The sequence below is a fragment of the Poecilia reticulata genome, linkage group LG4 (assembly GCF_000633615.1).
Source record: "Poecilia reticulata strain Guanapo linkage group LG4, Guppy_female_1.0+MT, whole genome shotgun sequence".
NCBI classification, from domain to species: domain Eukaryota; kingdom Metazoa; phylum Chordata; class Actinopteri; order Cyprinodontiformes; family Poeciliidae; genus Poecilia; species Poecilia reticulata.
Window position 1 is genome coordinate 24,065,261 of NC_024334.1, and position 18,490 is coordinate 24,083,750.

The 18,490-nt window shown below is 38.5% G+C and overlaps 2 protein-coding genes across 3 annotated transcripts; both read right to left on the reverse strand.

Moving 5' to 3' along the window:
• Positions 1-5,193: 5,193 nt before the first annotated feature.
• sec22bb (SEC22 homolog B, vesicle trafficking protein b) lies at positions 5,194-11,212 on the reverse strand. 2 transcript variants are annotated; one of them, XM_008407097.1, is made up of 6 exons: positions 10,980-11,212; positions 8,900-8,911; positions 8,419-8,528; positions 7,560-7,720; positions 7,001-7,147; positions 5,194-6,897 (listed from the first exon to the last, which is right to left on the reverse strand). In XM_008407097.1, exons 1-6 carry the CDS (start codon positions 11,052-11,054, stop codon positions 6,743-6,745), a joined length of 660 nt encoding a protein of 219 aa, XP_008405319.1. In that variant the 5' UTR covers positions 11,055-11,212; the 3' UTR covers positions 5,194-6,742. The 2 variants fall into 2 exon arrangements, with proteins under 2 accessions (XP_008405319.1, XP_008405321.1); XM_008407099.1 differs by lacking the exon at positions 8,900-8,911.
• A 527-nt stretch (positions 11,213-11,739) lies between these two features.
• On the reverse strand, positions 11,740-18,271 carry npl (N-acetylneuraminate pyruvate lyase (dihydrodipicolinate synthase)). The gene is made up of 12 exons (XM_008407096.2): positions 18,149-18,271; positions 15,991-16,081; positions 15,585-15,658; positions 14,484-14,571; positions 14,332-14,389; positions 13,940-14,015; positions 13,700-13,792; positions 13,423-13,568; positions 12,932-12,978; positions 12,759-12,843; positions 12,637-12,676; positions 11,740-12,538 (listed from the first exon to the last, which is right to left on the reverse strand). The coding sequence occupies exons 2-12, from the start codon at positions 16,059-16,061 to the stop codon at positions 12,399-12,401; spliced, it is 918 nt and encodes a 305-aa protein (XP_008405318.1). The 5' UTR covers positions 16,062-16,081; positions 18,149-18,271; the 3' UTR covers positions 11,740-12,398.
• Positions 18,272-18,490: the final 219 nt, after the last annotated feature.

The window sequence follows — 18,490 nt, forward strand, 5'->3', positions numbered from 1 at the left end:
TATGTATGACCTATATATATATATATATATACTTGATCATGTGCAGGGTCACAGGAGAGTTGTGCCTATCTCCAGCAGTCACAGGTTGTGCACCCAGGTCACGTCAGAAGTCAGAACAAAGGGGCGCACAGCTCCCAGCGTGAACGTTGTTTGGACTGTGGGAGAAAACTGGAGTACCTCGAGAAAACCCAGGCATGCACTGGGAACTTCACACAGAACTGGATTGGGAACTGAGAACTTCTCGCTAACAAGGCAACGGCATTGACCATCCAGGCAGCTTGCTTTATAAAAAGAATGAGAAAAATGGATGTAAAAAAGTTTCAAACTTTAAATCTTGATTCCTGAGTTGTTAAACCACTCATAAGCTCAACCCCCCTCCCCCCCTGAGGACGAGCTCCACTCTCAAAGGACATGGGAGATTAAAGGATTTCTCAAACAGGCATGAACGAATCAAAGCAACACTCCAGGTATGTTTTTGACATAATTGTAACATGATGTAAAGCTCAAAAAGGTTGATTTTACATAGTACTGCCTTCTTTAATGAAATTACAAAAATCTCTAAATCTTCTTTTCCACATTGTCATAAAGGAGTAAATTTGTGTGTATAATTTTAAGGGAAGAGATTAATTTAGTACAATTCTGTAACAAATCAAAATGTGGAAAAACGCAAAGCACTGTGAGTATTTTACAGGTGCATTGTATATGGTTTTCTGTAGGGGTTACAAAAATGCAGAACTAACTGTGGTGCAAAATTTACACTGCCCATCACATTGAGCACATTAGAAAACTGTGAAGTACACTAAGGCCTCTTAAATGTTGTGGAGTGAGTTTCCTTTTGAGCTGAAAGAAGATCTGTTAGAGGCTGTGGAAACTGAACATCACCTTTCAGCAGGACAACCAAACCAACCAAAGCTAGGAGAGACTTCAGGTTCTAGATGTGCAAAGATGGCTGCGTCATAACCCAAAGGACAACTTCGATTACAGCAAAGTTTTATCTATGGGTATCAGAGTAACATGGGTTGAATACAAAAGTATGTCAGACATTTAATTGCAACAGATTGCAATACTAGCATTAGCATGTAGCATAATAGTAAAGCTCTGATCAAATAACCTTCTTATGGGCATAAATAAATGTTACACAGCACCTTTCCGCTCTATTTTCTCGTGGGTCACAGTAACGTCGGCCCATTAACTCATTAGGAGCAGACACGACTGCATGTTTCCACATCAACCAGCGAGATAAAATTAGGACCCCTTGCACTTAAATAATCAAGGGATTTATAATTAAGTTTTATGTTTGCCTCTGTGGAAACCGAAAGCCAGCAGACCAAATTAAAACCTGCAGTCGCCATGTCTGAAATGCAGTACAGGGTGGAGGTGAAGGTTGAGGTGAATTAATAATTTAAGGTGCTTTTCCTTTAAGACTACAAAGTCAAGTGTGGGTGTGTGGCGCTGTGGTTCCATCTGTTTGTTTGTTTTTATTTTATTGATTGACAGGAAATCTAATCAAGATATGTCAATACGAGTGGGCAATAGCGTACTCCAGTTTGCGTTAAAACACAGATAAAATGTGCAGAAGTTGAGGTTTCAGTCCGTTACTGACAAAAGTCACACGTGTGTGCGCGTTTGAATCCGGCTCTGTGTGTTTAGTACATGTGCCGTATTCCTGACCTCTGATCACATAAAGTATTTTAATCCAATCAGCTTCGTTTTCACATGACTGTCACACACTCGCTGCTGCCATGGTAACGTGCAGAGGAAGGAAAGAAAGCTCTGAGAAACACCAGGCAATGTTGTCGCCTCTTTAATCACTGTGAAATTAACACACACACACACATTACACAAGGTTTTATTTACTTTCTTTTACAACGGAAGGGGCTTCTTTTTTTTTTTTTTTTAAGACCTTTACCACCACAATTTATGCTTGGTTATGATAAGGAATTGATTGAACCCAGACAACAAAATTGAAGGTTCTGTGTGCACTTGTGTCCTGTCTTATTTTTCTGCAGAACTGGCAAGATTCGTGCGGTTACATTTAGACACGGGGCATATCCAGGCTTAGAAGTAGAGAGAATGGTTGGGCAATGGGCGGGAGACACTGAAAGTTAAGAGGAAGGCAGACAGGATGGACGAAACTGCAAAATGCAGCACTGTCGCTCACTGTGACGCATTTAGGAGCAAACGGTAGATTAAAAAAGCAAAACAAAAAAAAACAAAACAACTTTCAGTGCCATTAAAACAAGCTTTTACAAAAACAGCCTCCGAGCTGTTTTAATGGAACATGATGACAAAGAGAGATAAATGTGATCACAACAGTGACAAACTCAACTTCCCTTGAAAGGTGAAAAGGTTAGCCTATGCCCTGTGGTTTGCTTTTTGGCACGCTACCCTCTGCTGCTTCTCATTTTTTCTCTGACATTTCCTGTTCTATCTCAAGTCAAAGACTCAGAGCGCTATAGTCTGAGAGCCAGAAGCTCTTGTTTGCAACATCAGGCTTTTATCCTACACTGTCACTCCACTTTATGACACTTTAAAAAAAAAATTATTATAGTTAAATCGAGTTTCACATACGATTTAAAGCAAAGCTAAAGGCATCAGCTGCGGAGGGAGGACGATTTTGAGCCCTGTGTTGTTGCAGCTCCCTCTGTGCAACAGTGAGCAAAGCACTCTACCTGCTGGACAAAAGCAGCATGAGCAGGATGTTAAAGCAGAGCGCCTTAACGCCATTAGTTTGCTTTAAGACAAGAAAGTAAGGAGAAGTTGCTCCGTAAAACAAATGAGAGACAGAGTATGTCCTTTTGCCCAACAAAACCTGGTATTGGAAAATATAACACACTTTGAACGTTAAGATGCTGCACCATGGGAGGATACTCTGACTCACAAAGTTTCGTTTTCATGATCCACTCTTGACTCTTGTTGTTTTACTTATATTTCCCCCATATGTCCATATCAAAGGTTTTTCCTGGAAGTATTCTGCATATTTTTAGAACAACGGTTCATAAACAATGACAGCACCCAGTGTGGGAACGATATTTAAGTACATTTCTTTTATTCTGGAGATCTGACAGTAATCAACCCTGGGTATTTGCACAAACATTGAACTTAAAAAAAAAATGGAGGTAATTACAGTTAACCAATGATTTAACAAGTAGGTTAAACCAAGGAGGTGATTGCTTTCTTTCAAAGAGCCAGAAGAGTTTTAAAAACTTTTTCCCTTAATGAACGAAATCATCATTTGAAATCTAAACTGCACATTGAGTTTACTGAGGTTGATTATGAGTTGGATCATCTAAAACATTCAAGTGCGTTGGCACAGATACCGTAAGTAATTGGTTCCTTTCACCAATTTCATTTTTTTTCTCTTTACTTTCACAGCTTTACTTTAACAGTGAATTAAAAATTAGGGTTCTGCCATTAGGATTACAGTTTCCATTTGGTAGATCAGGGATCTGCAGCCTGCAGCTCGGAAGTTGTAAGTGGCTGTTTGGCTCATTTAATTTTGGTGTGGTAATATAATAAAATGCAATATATTAATCTGGTTTTGTTTGTCCCCATGAAAGACTGCTGGCCACTGCTAAATTTGATGTAGCTCCACCCAAAGGTTACTAGAGGCCCTCAATCTCGATGCCTCATTGAAAAACTGGATTTAATGATGAACTCTTAAAATAATTAAAATGACTGACACTAAAAATATTTAGCATATTTACTGTAAGAAATATACTAAATATTTCCTCCAGCAAACATTAGTTTGCTACAACAAATATTTAGCATACTTGCTTTACTTGCAAATATGCTGTTTTTGCACTACAAATACAGCAAATATGCAGTACAAACAGTGTTTCTTCAACAGAAACACTGTTTCCAAATACCATCATTTTGTTTTAAGTGGTGTATTCGAAACATTTCTATTCATAAACCAACTGAAGTTGGGGTTGGCTTGTGGCTCAAAAGATAACCATTTTTGAGAACCTCTGCTTTAAATAATTCAAAGAAAGAAAGAATCAGTTCACAGATGAAACGGGTTGTGTTTCAGGGAAACGTGTCCGTTTCGACCAGTGGCAGTTTTTAACGCTGATTGTTTCAGTCCGGACTTCAAACTCTTGTTTATCGTGATACGGATCAGCTCAAGTTGAAGCCCTGTGACAGGAAGGAAGCACATTTAGTGCAAATGATTTTATTCATAGAACTGAAAAAGAGAAGATGTCCCTTCCTGCTGTGAGATAGAATTAGCTCAGCATGAATCCACTTTGAGTCACTTTTGTGGGTTCAATTAATCTCCTCTCCATTTAAACGACTCAAACAATATCATAATTACATCATTTCGAATAACTGCTTACAGTGCCTTGCACAGATATTAAAACACCTGATTAGTTGGGTTTTGTTTTTGTCAGTTTGCCAAGTGCAAACTACGAATCCACAGACCAAAACTGAACCCAAACACGACAAGCATTGCAGAAAAGTAACACCGCCTGTCGTCTTGAACACGTCTCAGTGCTGCATGGTAATGGCAGCATTATGCTGTGGACATGGCCTTCCTTGGCACTGGTTCAAATTCAATTAAAAAAATACTTCATCGATGCCAAAAGGAAATTAAAAGTTATTGTAACGCATTTAATTAAAGAGTTATTGTAGCAGTCTGTATCGCTAGGAATCTGAACAAGCCTCTGACTGAAGACGTTCCGTTTTTCTATGACAGTCTCACAAAGAGAGGACGCTGAGGATTATTCACAATTTGCTCGATTTTATGTAAAATCCGCCTTTGCACTCACAGGGAAACTGGCCGGTATCATGATCAAAGTTGAGACTTAATGCAGAGTTTCAAAGCCTTCCTTCAGACTAAAGCGTATAGAGTGCAGCATGCAGCGTATAGTGATGCTTTCTACCTGATCTCAGATCGTTCAGACTCCAGATGTGCAAGGTTAGCTGAGAAACACCCCAGAAGACTTGTGTCTGTAATTAAAGTGAAACTCGGCTGAGTGATTGCTATCTGAAGGCACGGATTAATGTGGTTGAACAACTCAACGTTTTGATCGGCTGGGCTCGTTACCTCGGCAGACAGTCTGCTTCATATTTACCAAAACCTCCAAGAGTTCAACACAGGTCATGTAAGTATCACGAGTCGTACTTGCAAATTGACTCCGAATGTCAACTGATCAAACATGACAACTTCAGACATTTAATTAAACTCCTCAGTCGCTACAAAGTTAGGTCATTTATTATCTCGTCATTTATTCTGCTTACAGTTCAGGGCTGCCGTTAAGACAAACAGCACTTTCCATTTCTGCTTAGTTCCAACTTATTAATGCCAGCTATAAAAAGGAAATGCATAAACGTTAAGAAAGGGATTACGTAGATTGCAGCTTTTAAGTAATTTAATAACTTACAACACAGAGGCTGGATGGAAGTGATTTCACTTACGGTAAACCTAAAATTTTTAATACTCCCACCGCAGTTTTCTCAAAAGGTGACTGCAAAAGCTTAATGTGATGAGAAATGACAGAATGAAAACTTGAGACAGAACTGATGTAAAAGAATGAGTCCAGTGAATATGTTGGCTAATTCGACATATTAAAAAAAAAAAAAAAAAAAAAAAGGGTTGCCGTGTTAGAGATGCACCGATCAGGCTTTTGCAGTTTTCTCAGGGTCAAACCTACCAATTTTGGCTTTTTTTTTTTTTCCTTTCTCCAAAATAATATAAGTGTCAAACCGTTATGTATGCTTGATTTATAAGGTGTAAATAAGTACATCCTGTCAGAGTTCACAAGCCGAGAATAGCACGAGCTCTTAGTTGTGACAGATCTTTTAAAAGCCCCGATCTGCCGTTTGCACAAAACCGGTTCGATTCCTTCCTGCGGCGGATGGATCGGTGCATCTCCAGTGCTGCCTTCTGCGCATGATAAGAAGCACCTTCATGAGCGAATATCCAACATGCAATGTGTTTTTACTTTGTAAGAAAATGCTGAAATTAAGGTTGGAATTTGGGCCAAATTAAGCTGTAGCTGCAGATCACCTTAGTGTCACTAGCGTTCCCTAAAAACGTGAAAAAACACAAAAATCAGAAAGGTTTATTGACTCGCCTTAACAGTAGGAAGTTCTGCATTTTCCTTTGTTGTGTCTACTATGTACCTCTACTTAGGTTTTTCTAATTATTTGTGAATTCGGAGTATAATCCGTTAAAGCTATCCCTACCATTATCATGTAGTAAATGAACACAACTGCCAAAGTGACGTGATCAGGCTTCTAAGGGGGGGAAAAAAAGGTGATTAGTTTCTTTCATCTGTATAATTAGACATACAGAGGCTTCAGCCACACACTCCTTTATAGCACAGAAGAGCTTTAGAAACTTATAACACAGGAAATTTTCTTTTTTTTTTCTCTCTCCTCACTAACCCACAAATCACCTTCAAAAACAGGCAACCCACATGCACACAGAGACTCACACGTTTACTCATTTCCTCTGAAATGCGCCCGGGGCGACTTCAAGGGCATTACTGTATGATAATAATAAAACAAAGCATTCAGACATCATTTAGCTTCAGATCAGACGCCCACACGTGGACAAGGTGAGAACAGACAGAGAGCAGTGGGACAGTATGTCTGTAAAGTCTCCTTAAGAAGCAGGGATCCTGTTGTTCATCAAAAGCGAAAGCTTCTTTTTCACGTCCGCAGACTGCGCACGGCTCACTCTCCACTTCTCTACATCCTTCCTCTTCTCCTCCTCCTCCTCCTCTTCTTCCGTCACTCAGAGCCACCAGAAGCGAATGTACACGATGAGCATGATGAAAAAGACGCCCCCTGCTGCCAGCTTGGCGTAAGTGGAGCGGGTGTTCAGGTATTTGGCGTCGCTCCTGTATTTCTTCGACAGGCTGGACAAGTTGCTGGCCTTGGAGTCTAGTGCTGCGCGAGGAAGACGAGGGAGGAGACGATGAGTGCAAAGCAAAAGCAGACTTTTGTTTTTTTTGTTTTTTTTAAATGACACGAGAGCAAACGCTTGACTCACCCGAGAGCGCCTCCCCTCTCTGCAGGACCTCCTCGATGTTAGCCACCATGATCCTCTGCACGTCCTGCAGCTCCGTGTTGATGCTGCCCAGGTTCCTTCTGGCTCGGCTGTCGATGTACAACTTCTTGGTTTTTTGAATGTAGGTGTCTGAGGAAACGGCAATCGTGAGCAGATTCCTACCTTGTGGTTAATCGTGATGCTCAGACTCATAACTCAGAGTTGGGGCTGCAACTAGCGATTATAAAAATAGTTGAAATATTTTTAAAAAATTATACATTTCAAAATTTTTATCATGTCAATTTTAAGTCATATTAAATGTCGACTTTTTGTGAATTAGTGAAAAATCACAATAAACTCAAATTTTCAAGAATGGAAATATGAAATATTTGGGGGGAAAAAAATTCATCGATTACAGCTAAAAATTTGTAATGACATTCATGAGCATGAGTCAATGTCTGAACAAAGCTGAATATTAAAAAAATAAAGATCAGTATGTTTAAAAATTTCAGAGCAGGTTCTTACATGCCGTCACTCATACTGTCAGTCTTTTGTTTCTTACCAAACTCGATGAAGGAGTAAGGACGGGACACTGTGGGGACCTTCTTTCCGTGCTGCTCGTGAAACTCTGCCTGCAGGTCTTCGAGGTACGCGAAGGCTAGCTTCTTGGAAAAGCTGGCTTCAGACAGCACAAGGTAGCAAACTCCCTGTTCTATGAAATAGCTGCGGGGAGAACCAAAACGTGGCTCGTGTTTAAAAAAACTCAAAGCGGCAAAAGACACGGTGAAAGAATTATCAAGTGTGGAGTAAGTAAAGTTCGTTCTGTGTTTGTGCAACTGTTTCAGGTTACATAAATGTTTTATTCTGATTACTGAGGATGGGGCCACTCCTTACTGAGCTACCAATTCATAATCCAGGGAGGAGTGAAAAAAATAAACAGTGAAAATAAGTTGCAAAAATCAAGATTTTTGCAACTTATTTAGGCTTGATGAGTTGATTCTGTTTATTTTTATTGAGCTTTTTTTCCTTTTTAGAAAAGGAATAAAAGAAGTTAAACAAAAAAAAGTGGTTTGGGTTCCTCAAGAGATTTGAATCTAAAAGAAAGTTAAAATAAACATTTAATTTGGTTTCCTCTTACCGTTTGTTTAAAAAAATAATTTAAAATAGACTCACTTATTTTAATGATACAGTAGTTTGAACTGCTATAAATTAGTTTGGTCTCTGTACGGATTTAGCTTCACTGCCCACATAGAGTTCTGAAAACATTGATTGGGCTTTACTTAATTTGGCATTTTTGAAAGAGAGAAAGCTAATGGTAGAAAACTATAGTTTTCCGTTTTGTTTAAAAAAAAGAAAAAAAAAAAGAAAAAAAAGCTCAATTCATAAATTGATTTTTTGGCAGTCAGCATTTTCACACTCACTGAAATGCCATCGATCCGGCCTCTAAAGTGCAGCGTGTGGGACTCTGCTCGTTGAGTTTTCTGAAAAGCTGCTTGGCCTGATTCTGATACTGCTGCAGGTCTCGACCCACCTGAAGAAAAATAGAAAAAAAAAAAAAAAAAGAAAAGAAGCTCTTATCAAATAACTTGGCGATTATGTTTACCATAAAACACTTGGATGCTGGTTTTATGAAGACCTTGACAGAGTGACTGCACAAGCAAATGTCTCTACGAGGGCGATAATGGCACCTTAACTACTTGGAAGAAAAACAAAAACTCTTTTTTTGTACTACATTTGCTCACTTTTTTGCCTTGAGAATGGATTTTAAATGAAAGACGATGCCATTTCTAACAGTGAGCACAGGGCCTTTTGGGCTGGGTTGGATAACAATAAATGACAGCGTTTCCACTGCAGCATCACAGGAAGACAGATGATGAAGCACAAAGCAGAGACACAACAAACCTTCTCGCTTCCCTTTTTGAAAGCACACAAGAAAGTAAAGAAAAACATGTTAGACTCCCGTGAAGCTATGCACAAAGTAAAACAGTTCATTTTGTTACAGAGGCCCTTAGTCAGTTTTCAGATTTGAAGTGTCGTTTTAAAGTTCTTAATTGTCATCTGATCCTTTAGTCTAAAATGACACAGCAAAACTTTTCATAAAAGAAGCCAAGATAACGTCAACACACCAATACTGACCTCTGGAGGCTCATACAGATAAAAGCTGTGTCAATGCAGGATGCACAGTCATGGTTGATGCTTTTGCCAGGAACACAAATGTGGCCGTGTTGCGTCGGTAGTTTTAACGACTTTAGTTTTTACACGTTTCTATGGTGTGGAGAAACGTTTTACATTTCTTAACAGTTGCTCTGAACTTACGTGAAGGGAGAGAAGAATGGTTTCTCACCATTAAATTACATCCAATGGCGAGAAAGCACAGTGCTTCAAGTTGAAGCTTGGTGAGGTTTAATTTTTTTTCTTCTTCTTCTCCACTTGCTTTCTGAGAACTGAGCACAGCTTCTCATTGGAGATAAGATTGTGGGAGTTCCTTGGCAACAGGTCTACAATGTCATTGAGGTTAACAATTAGTCTGTTTGTTTTACCTGTAACATTATTTCTACTAATGGGAGAATGCACCGACTTCTAAAAGATAGTTGTACTTGGAGGACGTTTTGATATTTTATTCATGGTAGTCAGGCAATGCGAGTAAGCATCTTCTGTTAAGCAACTTGTATCAATGGTTGATGTCTTACTGACGACAACACAAGACCCACGAGACCTTTTCTAAAAATTCCGATAAAAGTTTCAGTCTGTCCTTTATTTAAAGTTTCTATGTCGCCGAGGTTTCTGCTCGCATTGTACATTTAGAGGCCGAAATGTTTGTCTTTTCGTTATAAAATAGCTCAAATTTAGTCAAGCTGGATTGGAGAAAGGCCGTTTTCAAGTCTAACTACGACCCTCAATCTGAGCCAGGTGTGCAGCAGCCAAGAAAACACCTAAAACATTCAGGACAGTGGGTCCTGAGGATCAAGAAGGAAAAGCCCTGATTTAAAGCGTTTCACCGTAGACCTGATGTTTAGGGCCGTTGTTCTGCAAACTCCACCCATGTCCTTCAGTCCTGTATTTAGCTGTAGCCATCTGACAGTAACAAAAGTTAAAATTACAGTACATGCCACACTTCAGATTATCATTAAACACAATGTGTTTTCCATCCACTTTGAATTGGTCCATTTCATAAAATCCCAGTAAAATCCATTGAAGGATGTGGCAAAACGAATGATTTTGCAAGGCACTGGATTTATCACGCCGACAGAGTTATGTATTGATTTCAGTGACTCCAGAAATGAAGTTAATAGCTTTGTGTCAGCGTTGGAAATGAAACACAGAAAGTTGGTTTGAATAATAAAGCACACCTAGTTTTAGGGTAATATACTTTTGTCTGATCAATCCACGCAATAATCTAAAATAATCTTAATTTTGACCACAAAAATCTAAACTTAAGAACTTGCAAAACACAAAATTTGTACGACGACTGTCTACAATAAAATCCACATTTCTTGAACATTTCTTGTAACGTGATTCAGAAGTATATGCCATGATTTACAATATAAAAGGTAGATTTCTTTTCTTTTTAGTTGCATTAAATATTTATCTACATTGCTGTGCTGCCATTCCTAGTCAGCTTATTTATCAGAACTAAGATCTTTTAATGGAAGCCCTTTCATTTATCCTCTTTCGGTGAAAACGTCAACAAAAACTAACACCTCTGATCACAAGCACAGAAGATTTCACAATAAGAGAGACTGTTGTGGGTAAAAAGCTGCCTGGTAGGCAGGCCTACTTCAAATAGTCATTCAGCTGATCAAACTAAGTTCAGCCCATTAGCTACTTATAATGAAATCTGAATGCCCCAGGATCCTTACATCTTGAGTAAGCCTGCCTCCTACTACTAAGATGGTCACACCTGATCTTTGTCAGCTAACGTGTCACTGCATTACACCCCCGAAGACATCAGCTACACGGGTAGAAATGTTGAGAAATTAACCTGCTCGTCCTCCTGCATTGAAGCGGCCAGCGGCAGACCGTCAGCCAGCCGAGCGATCATCGTCAGCAGCAACATCTCTGCAAAGTGTCCCGCTGTGTGTCCACGGCCCGGAGAAAAGTCCCAGCTGGTTGGCAGCAGCGTTAGCCTGACGGGCGGGCTATAAAAGTGACAACACCACAGGAGAGACGCGCTGAGCTGGCCGGAAACACTGCAGCTTTTAACGTCACAGTCAAATACCGCCGACGCGGAACTGAATGCGCTCACAAATAAAGTTCCGCATCACGTGAATTCCATCCTGAGGTTGTGAATGTTGAAAGTTGGGACAGTGCTGTACTAGTACAAAATAAAAATAAGTCGCCAGACAAAATAATTGATGAAATAAAAAATATTTGGAATGTCTTTAATTAAGTTGATCAGATATCTTGCTGCTTTCACTCAATATTGGTTTTAAAACACAAGAAAATATAAAAATAAAAAGTTACCGGCTTAGGGATTCCAGTCAACAACCAACTACAAAAAATGGAATATCGTCCTAGCTTGTAGCTTTTACAAAGAGAAGTCTGTTTCATCACTGAAATTCAGGGTATGTTACTTTATTGATTTATTTGTCTCAGACAGAATTAGTCTATTATCCATATCATTAAAAGAAAAATAAATAAGATTAAAAAGAAAGACACAACCTCCTATAGACTGCATCAAGAATTTAAAACATCAACAATCTGAGCTTTTGAATTCAAAGCAATAAAGAAAAAGGCATGAGTAAGAATCACAAAAAAATATTTATTAGTAATTTTTCAAAGGCTTTAAAACACAGATCACTCAGTTAATTTCCCTTTTATTTCTCAATAAGCACAAACTCATTAATCAACAACAAAAAGCAACATGTTATGATCTCCTTGATGTTTGGTAAGAATGTTCTTTTACATAACTGTATGATTCAATTTCACACATTGCCTTCACTGTCACAGTTCAAGTCAGTTAACGGTTTTAATAAAAATATATTACATTAATTTATTTTAATGTGAATATTTAACATTAAAACAGAAAAATAAAAATGTTGACCTGTTTCTAACGGATCAAAAATATGGCTGAAATTAAACCTGTATTAATAAAAAAGAAAAAATACTTCCCAGAAAGTCAGTTTGATCACTCATTTAAGTAGTTAAAAGAGTCACTACTTTCTAGAAATGGTCCAATATTAGAGAACAGAATAGAAACTAGTTTACCTGCAAAATTTGTAACATTTTACGTTTTTCCAAAAATAAATCTGCACATCTGATAACAAATAGCTGATTAGTTGATACGTGTGAAAGACGGTAACTGGCCTCATCGTTGCAGTACTGTGAACATAATCAGCAGGAACGAGGTAAAAGATGAACTCTCATTGTTTAATCTGTACAAGCTGAGACACGCCACCCATTAGTCAAAAATGCTGTGGTATTTCTGTAAGAGCAGCTGAGCAAGATCAGGAGAGCACGGCATCAGAGGGAGTCGAGGCGGCCCGAGATGCAAGCCCGACACGTCGGACATCAGCTGCTTGTTTACTCCAGTATCGAAACCTGTTGACACACACACCAAAATGGTTTTTCATGCAGTTTGCTGGTGAATTCCTCAGTCTGACTTCACTTTAAAGGTGAATATTGCGGTTACCACTTACCAAGTTTTATGGCGTAACGCAGGAGTTCTTGGATTTTGGACTGGATGTAGAAATCAGACCAGATTTTTAAACAAATATGTCAGAAACATGACAGGAGAGTTTGTAAAGAGGGACAGCGCTACCTGAATGGTTCGGGCTTTGACTAGATCTTTCGTCTCAAAGGCCGAAATCATCTCGTTGACGTAGCATCCCACGTAGTTATATGTGCTGCAGGAAAATAAATGTGTAGCCTTAAATTAAAACAATAAAATAACTGAACTATAGCAAAGAACTATGAAAGTGAAAGTTTACTAACCTGCCAACAGCTCCATTAGCTCCCATTGCCAGACCAGCTAGCAATTGCTGCAGTAAAATAATATATAAGATCTTTAGTTTTAGAGTGATGATCTGTGAGGTTTACATTGAATTGAACAAGCAGTGCACGGTGCCTTCAAAAAAGGATTCATCCACGCTACATGTTTATATTTTATTGAACAAAATCATTAATTGAAAGAGAGATGTCATTTGTTAACCCCAGTAAATATGTATTCAAATCCTTTAAATCAATTAATATTTTTTTGCAGTTTCACAACCTCACACTGAAAATTTGGGGAAAATCAGCAGAAAAGTTTGTTAAGCACTCCAAGAGTCCAGATGTTTGAAACAGTTGCAAAAGCGCTGAGAGAAGACATTATTCTAGTCAATGTGATTAAACAATTTAAACACCTTAAAAATCCATATTAATTCATAATGGCACTGAGAGCAACAGCGACACAAGACCAGATGAGTATGCGGGGGAAGGCTGACCTCGTCTACGCCGTACAGGACTGACCAGTGAGGCTGGCTGTAACCGACACACTGGCCAAAGTCCAACAGGTCGCTCCCACTGAACTTTACTCCTCTGAAGGAGGGAATGAGCTTCTCAATGTCTTCTATCACATCTCTCACTGGAACTGAAGAAAACCGGGGAGTGGGGAAAAATGTCAAATTTACAGCAGTAGACGCCTGCTAGGTCTTTACATGTGCTTAAAGACTAATTCAGCTCTATATTACTTTACTGCAAAGCACAAATCAAACCGCTGACCATTCACCCCCGTAAAGGATGGGATTTGGTAATAGTAGAAGGGCAGAGTTGGAGCAGCTGAAGCAACTTCCTGCAGAAATCTCCTCAAAGCCTCTGAAACAGGGAGACCAAGAAACAACAACACAGAAATGGTTGGATCTTATAGAGAATCGTACAGCAGCATTGATACATGAATTAAATCTGGAGGCAGATGCTAAAGTCTTATAGCATGAGAGATTAAAACAATGGTGTATGTCACACCTGCAGTTCTGGGCTTAAAGAAGGAGGGAGAAATGGCCGCTATCCCATCAGCTCCAATCTTTGCTGCGTGACGAGCCTGGAGTGGAAAATAAGAGTTAAGTTTAGTCAAACCAGAGTAATGTTATACTGCGATTCTAACACCTTGTTGCTGCACACTGTTGATCAACCAGCATAAAGAAGGCTTCGACACACACGTTACAACAAAAACATATTCAGCCATTAGAAAGTCCGAAATAAAAACGTCACTCTCATTAGCGAAACACTGGTGTGTGTGAATATTAATCATTACTATGCAGCAGTTACTGATGTAAGCTTAGCTCAACACTTGGTTTGTTGGTCAGTGGTAATTTGATTTCATCTCGCATTAGTCAGTAAATCAGCCAACAACTCACCAGGTCCTGGGAGTCTTTGAGACTCATGCATCCGACATGTATAATCACGTTATCCATTCTGTTAAGAGAAAATGTCAGAATTTAATATTTGCACCTGCTAAATGTAAATTAATGAGGGAAAAATTAGCCAACCAAAGTGTAAGATCGCTCACCTTCCCTTTGCTCTCAGACACCACTCCTCTGCCAGCACCTTCCTCTCTGCAACAGAGAGGGACATGCTCTCTCCGGTCGTGCCATTGACTGGAAGAAACATGAGGCATGTCTTAATCACACTAAATGGTTCACATTAAAGTATTTCTTTTTCACTGTGGAACATTTATCTAAACCTAAATGTTTTTTTTTATTTTTTTATTTTTTTGGTCAGTGAGGATTGCTAATTTATTTATTTCTGCTAATGCCCCAAAAAAAAAAGAGGGAAGTTTATTTTAAGAACTTTTACCGTTTTTATAAACTCAGCAATGTCCACAGACTAAGACAGCTGCACTTTTAAACTGCTTGGGAAATCAAGGATGATGCTATGACTTTGTAATCTTCTGATTAATTAACCATCAATGACTCCAGTGATATCTACAAAGCCTAGATAATCTGAGTTGCAACATTCAATTTGGCTTTGGAAATTAATATGTATATTACGAATCGTTGGCTGTATAATATGTACGGTAAAACCTCAAATACATTGCTTCCTTGTGTGATATCATGGGAGAATAAAACATAAATCACTCCACGTGTCTGGAAAATAACTGTTTACCTCCACAAGTCTTGTTCATCCAAACAATTTCCAGATGCCTAAGTTCATCCATTCAAAAAATTATGTGCAACACCTCAGAAATGACTGGTCAACAGCTCAGGAAGCCAACATGTTTTGTGACAACCCCAGGACAAAATCAAAAGACCTCAAAGCTGGCTGAAGCTGGTGAGAGATTGCAATACTCCACAGTGAAGTGATTCCAGTACCGACAGACAGACAGACGAAAAAGCCATTGCTCCAAAAGCAACAGCACATGCATGTTGCAAACTAAAATTCAAATGCTTTGCTTTATTGACCATCATAACCTTTGGAGGAAAGGGCAGGGGGGGTTACTTCACTCTTCACACTAGACGCGCATCTGGAAACACAACTCTTTTGACAAAGGAATGACAGTGTCGACATATCAATCAGATAAATCAAGTAGCTATGCATTGTTAATATTGACTCAAGTGGGAACATAAAACAGGACAAACGTCAACAGAAGGCATCCCACTTTTAAACTTACCAAATATGCCCTTTATACCATGCTTTTCTGTCAAGTAGTCAACATAAGGTCCAATCACTGATAAGTTGACCTCACTGTTTCGAGAAAATAGGAGAAAGACAGTCCTACATACACGGTGCAATACATGATCAAACAGAACTCCACATCATGATGGTGGTCACACATCTTGTCAGATCTTTCCACACACACATGCACACACGTGCGCTATTCCTCTTTCCTCCTCACAAGGAAGTAGGAGAGACTCACACACACACGCACAAACTGGTGTGTGTTTGCGTGCTCTCTCACACACACACACACACACACACACACACACACACACACACACACACACACACACACACACAAGTATCAGTCAGAGCTGCGATGGTCTGAAATGATAGAAGAGCTTCTGAAGGTTCCTTACCCTTGAGCATCCAAAGGAGTGAATGTGGCAGCAACCAGACCTGTCACCTTTCTGTCGTCACCAGGAGCCATGGCTAAGATAACAAGCTAACCTGTCAAACATAAAAGTAAAAGGAAGTACAACTAAACTGTGAGTTTAAAAAGAAAGGCATAGGACTGAGCTTCCTAATCATTTTTAGTACTGTTAGTACTAAGAAGAATACTAAGGCGTCTACTCAGTTCAAACACCAGAAAATCCCAACGTTGTTCCACTTATTTTTTTCCTCTTTTTGTTTACTTCTGGTATCTTCCAAAACAACTTGAGAGTACATACTGCCATCTACTGTGAACAACTGTACAATGGCATGCCATTTGTTTTCTCCCTATTCCACCAATCTGCTCCTTTGGATCACTGCTTTTCTTTTACCTTTTCAAGCCGATTGCTATCTATTTTAAAGTCAATTTCATCAGAAGATTTAATCCCTGGTTTGCCGGTGACACCAAACAGAATTATTTATCTGTATTAGCCCTTTTAGTCCAAAATATGCTAAGAAATTGTTCAACAAGATGATCTGCTCTGACAGTTTGTGTACACTGTAGCATTTCTAAGATGGCAACTGAGTCTGATCCCTTCACCTCATCTGACCTGACCTCTTTGTCCCCCTGCAAGCCAAAGATAACTGTGAAGATATCTGTTGCAAATATTTCCAACTGATAAGTCACTCTTTCATACATTTCATGTTTAAATTAAAATTAATTGATGCGCTTTCCTGATAGTTTTTAGAACCACCTGTGGTGATTCTGAGGTTAATATTTCCCAGATATGTTTCATTTTACCATGATTTTTCTTTAAATAACCAAAACTTAACTCCTTTTTAAGTTTATTCCCCAAGTTACCTTACTCTCTGTTCTTTGCTCCAATTGAGTCTCTCCTTTTTTTAAGTCCTGCATTATGCCATGTAATTTAATACCTTCAATATCTATAATATAGTGGGATCGCTGCAAAGCATTGAGTGGCAGCTCAAGTTAAATGTGGGACTATTTTGAGTTATAGATGTTTAATTTGTTACAACTATATGTCTCAAGTATTCAAGTACAGAATGCTTCTCATTACTGGGCTCTATAACATTACATTAACACAATCAGTTTGATTTTCAGAAGTGTTTACGGAGACCTTAAACTACTGAAATATATTACTCCACTTTCTCCACCATCAGCACATTCAATGCTTCACAAATGCTCTTTTACACTTTTTGAATGTTCTTTTGTTATTTCTCCATGGCCTCTCTGTTGCGCTCCTTCGTCATGATGTTGTTTGTTAATGTCCTCTAAAAAACCCCTGAGGCAACAAAATTTTTCAGCAACTTGGTTTAGCTTCAGTCTTCCAGAATACATATAAAATATTCAACCTGTGGAAAATTGCGTGGCATAGTTTGTCTCATGTGGCGTCTGCCTATTCGGTAACTTTGGACTATTCTCCACTTCTCTTGATTTACAATTTAATTTTAATTATGTCCACATTTATTCACGCATTTTGCCAATTTAATCTTCAACATGTAGATATTTTATTCCTTTAGTTGTCTTCAAGAAGTCACTAAGCTTTTCTAATTTTTTTTCACTATCTCCTTCACTCTGTAATAAATGGTGTTAAATTTCTACACCATTTTCCTTGCCTAAATACTTCCTGTAGAGTCATATCCTTTCAAAAATGTCCTGACTCTGGGCTTTGCTATAAAAACATGAGACAATAAAGCATGCGTCAACGTTCCCCAAAAACGTTAACTAAGCATTTTTGAAGATATTTCTGTTACTTAATGTTACTTACTATCTTAGTAAGTAACATTTAACATGCATAGGATGGTGAAAAACGTCTGATCTATCAATCAGGATGTCAGAAAAGAACACTGACATCAACTAATAAAATAAAGTAAATAAAATAAAACACAAATGTGTTAGTGGTTTTGAGTATTTTAGTGAGTACATAATCAGTTTAATCTTAGTGCATTACAGAATAACAAAAACGGAAACACGTTTGTTATAATATTCATATAACCAACATTCTATTTATTCTATATAGAATAAACAGAAAGAAAACACGAATAAACAAAAAACACATGAAAATATTCAATGCAGTTTCTGTAGTTTGTGGAAACATTTGACATATCTAACTCTCATCATACCTTTGCGTGTGATCCTCAATTAGACCTCTGGATAAATGCTATTTTCTGGAATGGAAGTTGCTGCTTATAATTTGTTCAGCCGGATTTTTCATTCGCCAGGGATTTGTTGGTTTGCTAGTCATGTGAAAATATCGGAAGTGTCAACTGACACCTCAATGGATCATGGGATGTGTAGTTCAAAAGTTACATCGAAGAAAAACACAAAAATTCTAAATATGTATCTAAATATAGATCAAATTATACATATCTTACCTTTCGATACATGCATGACAGTAAAGTAAAAAATATATATATACTATTTGTGTGTGTGTGTGTGTGTGTGTGTGTGTGTGTGTGTGTGTG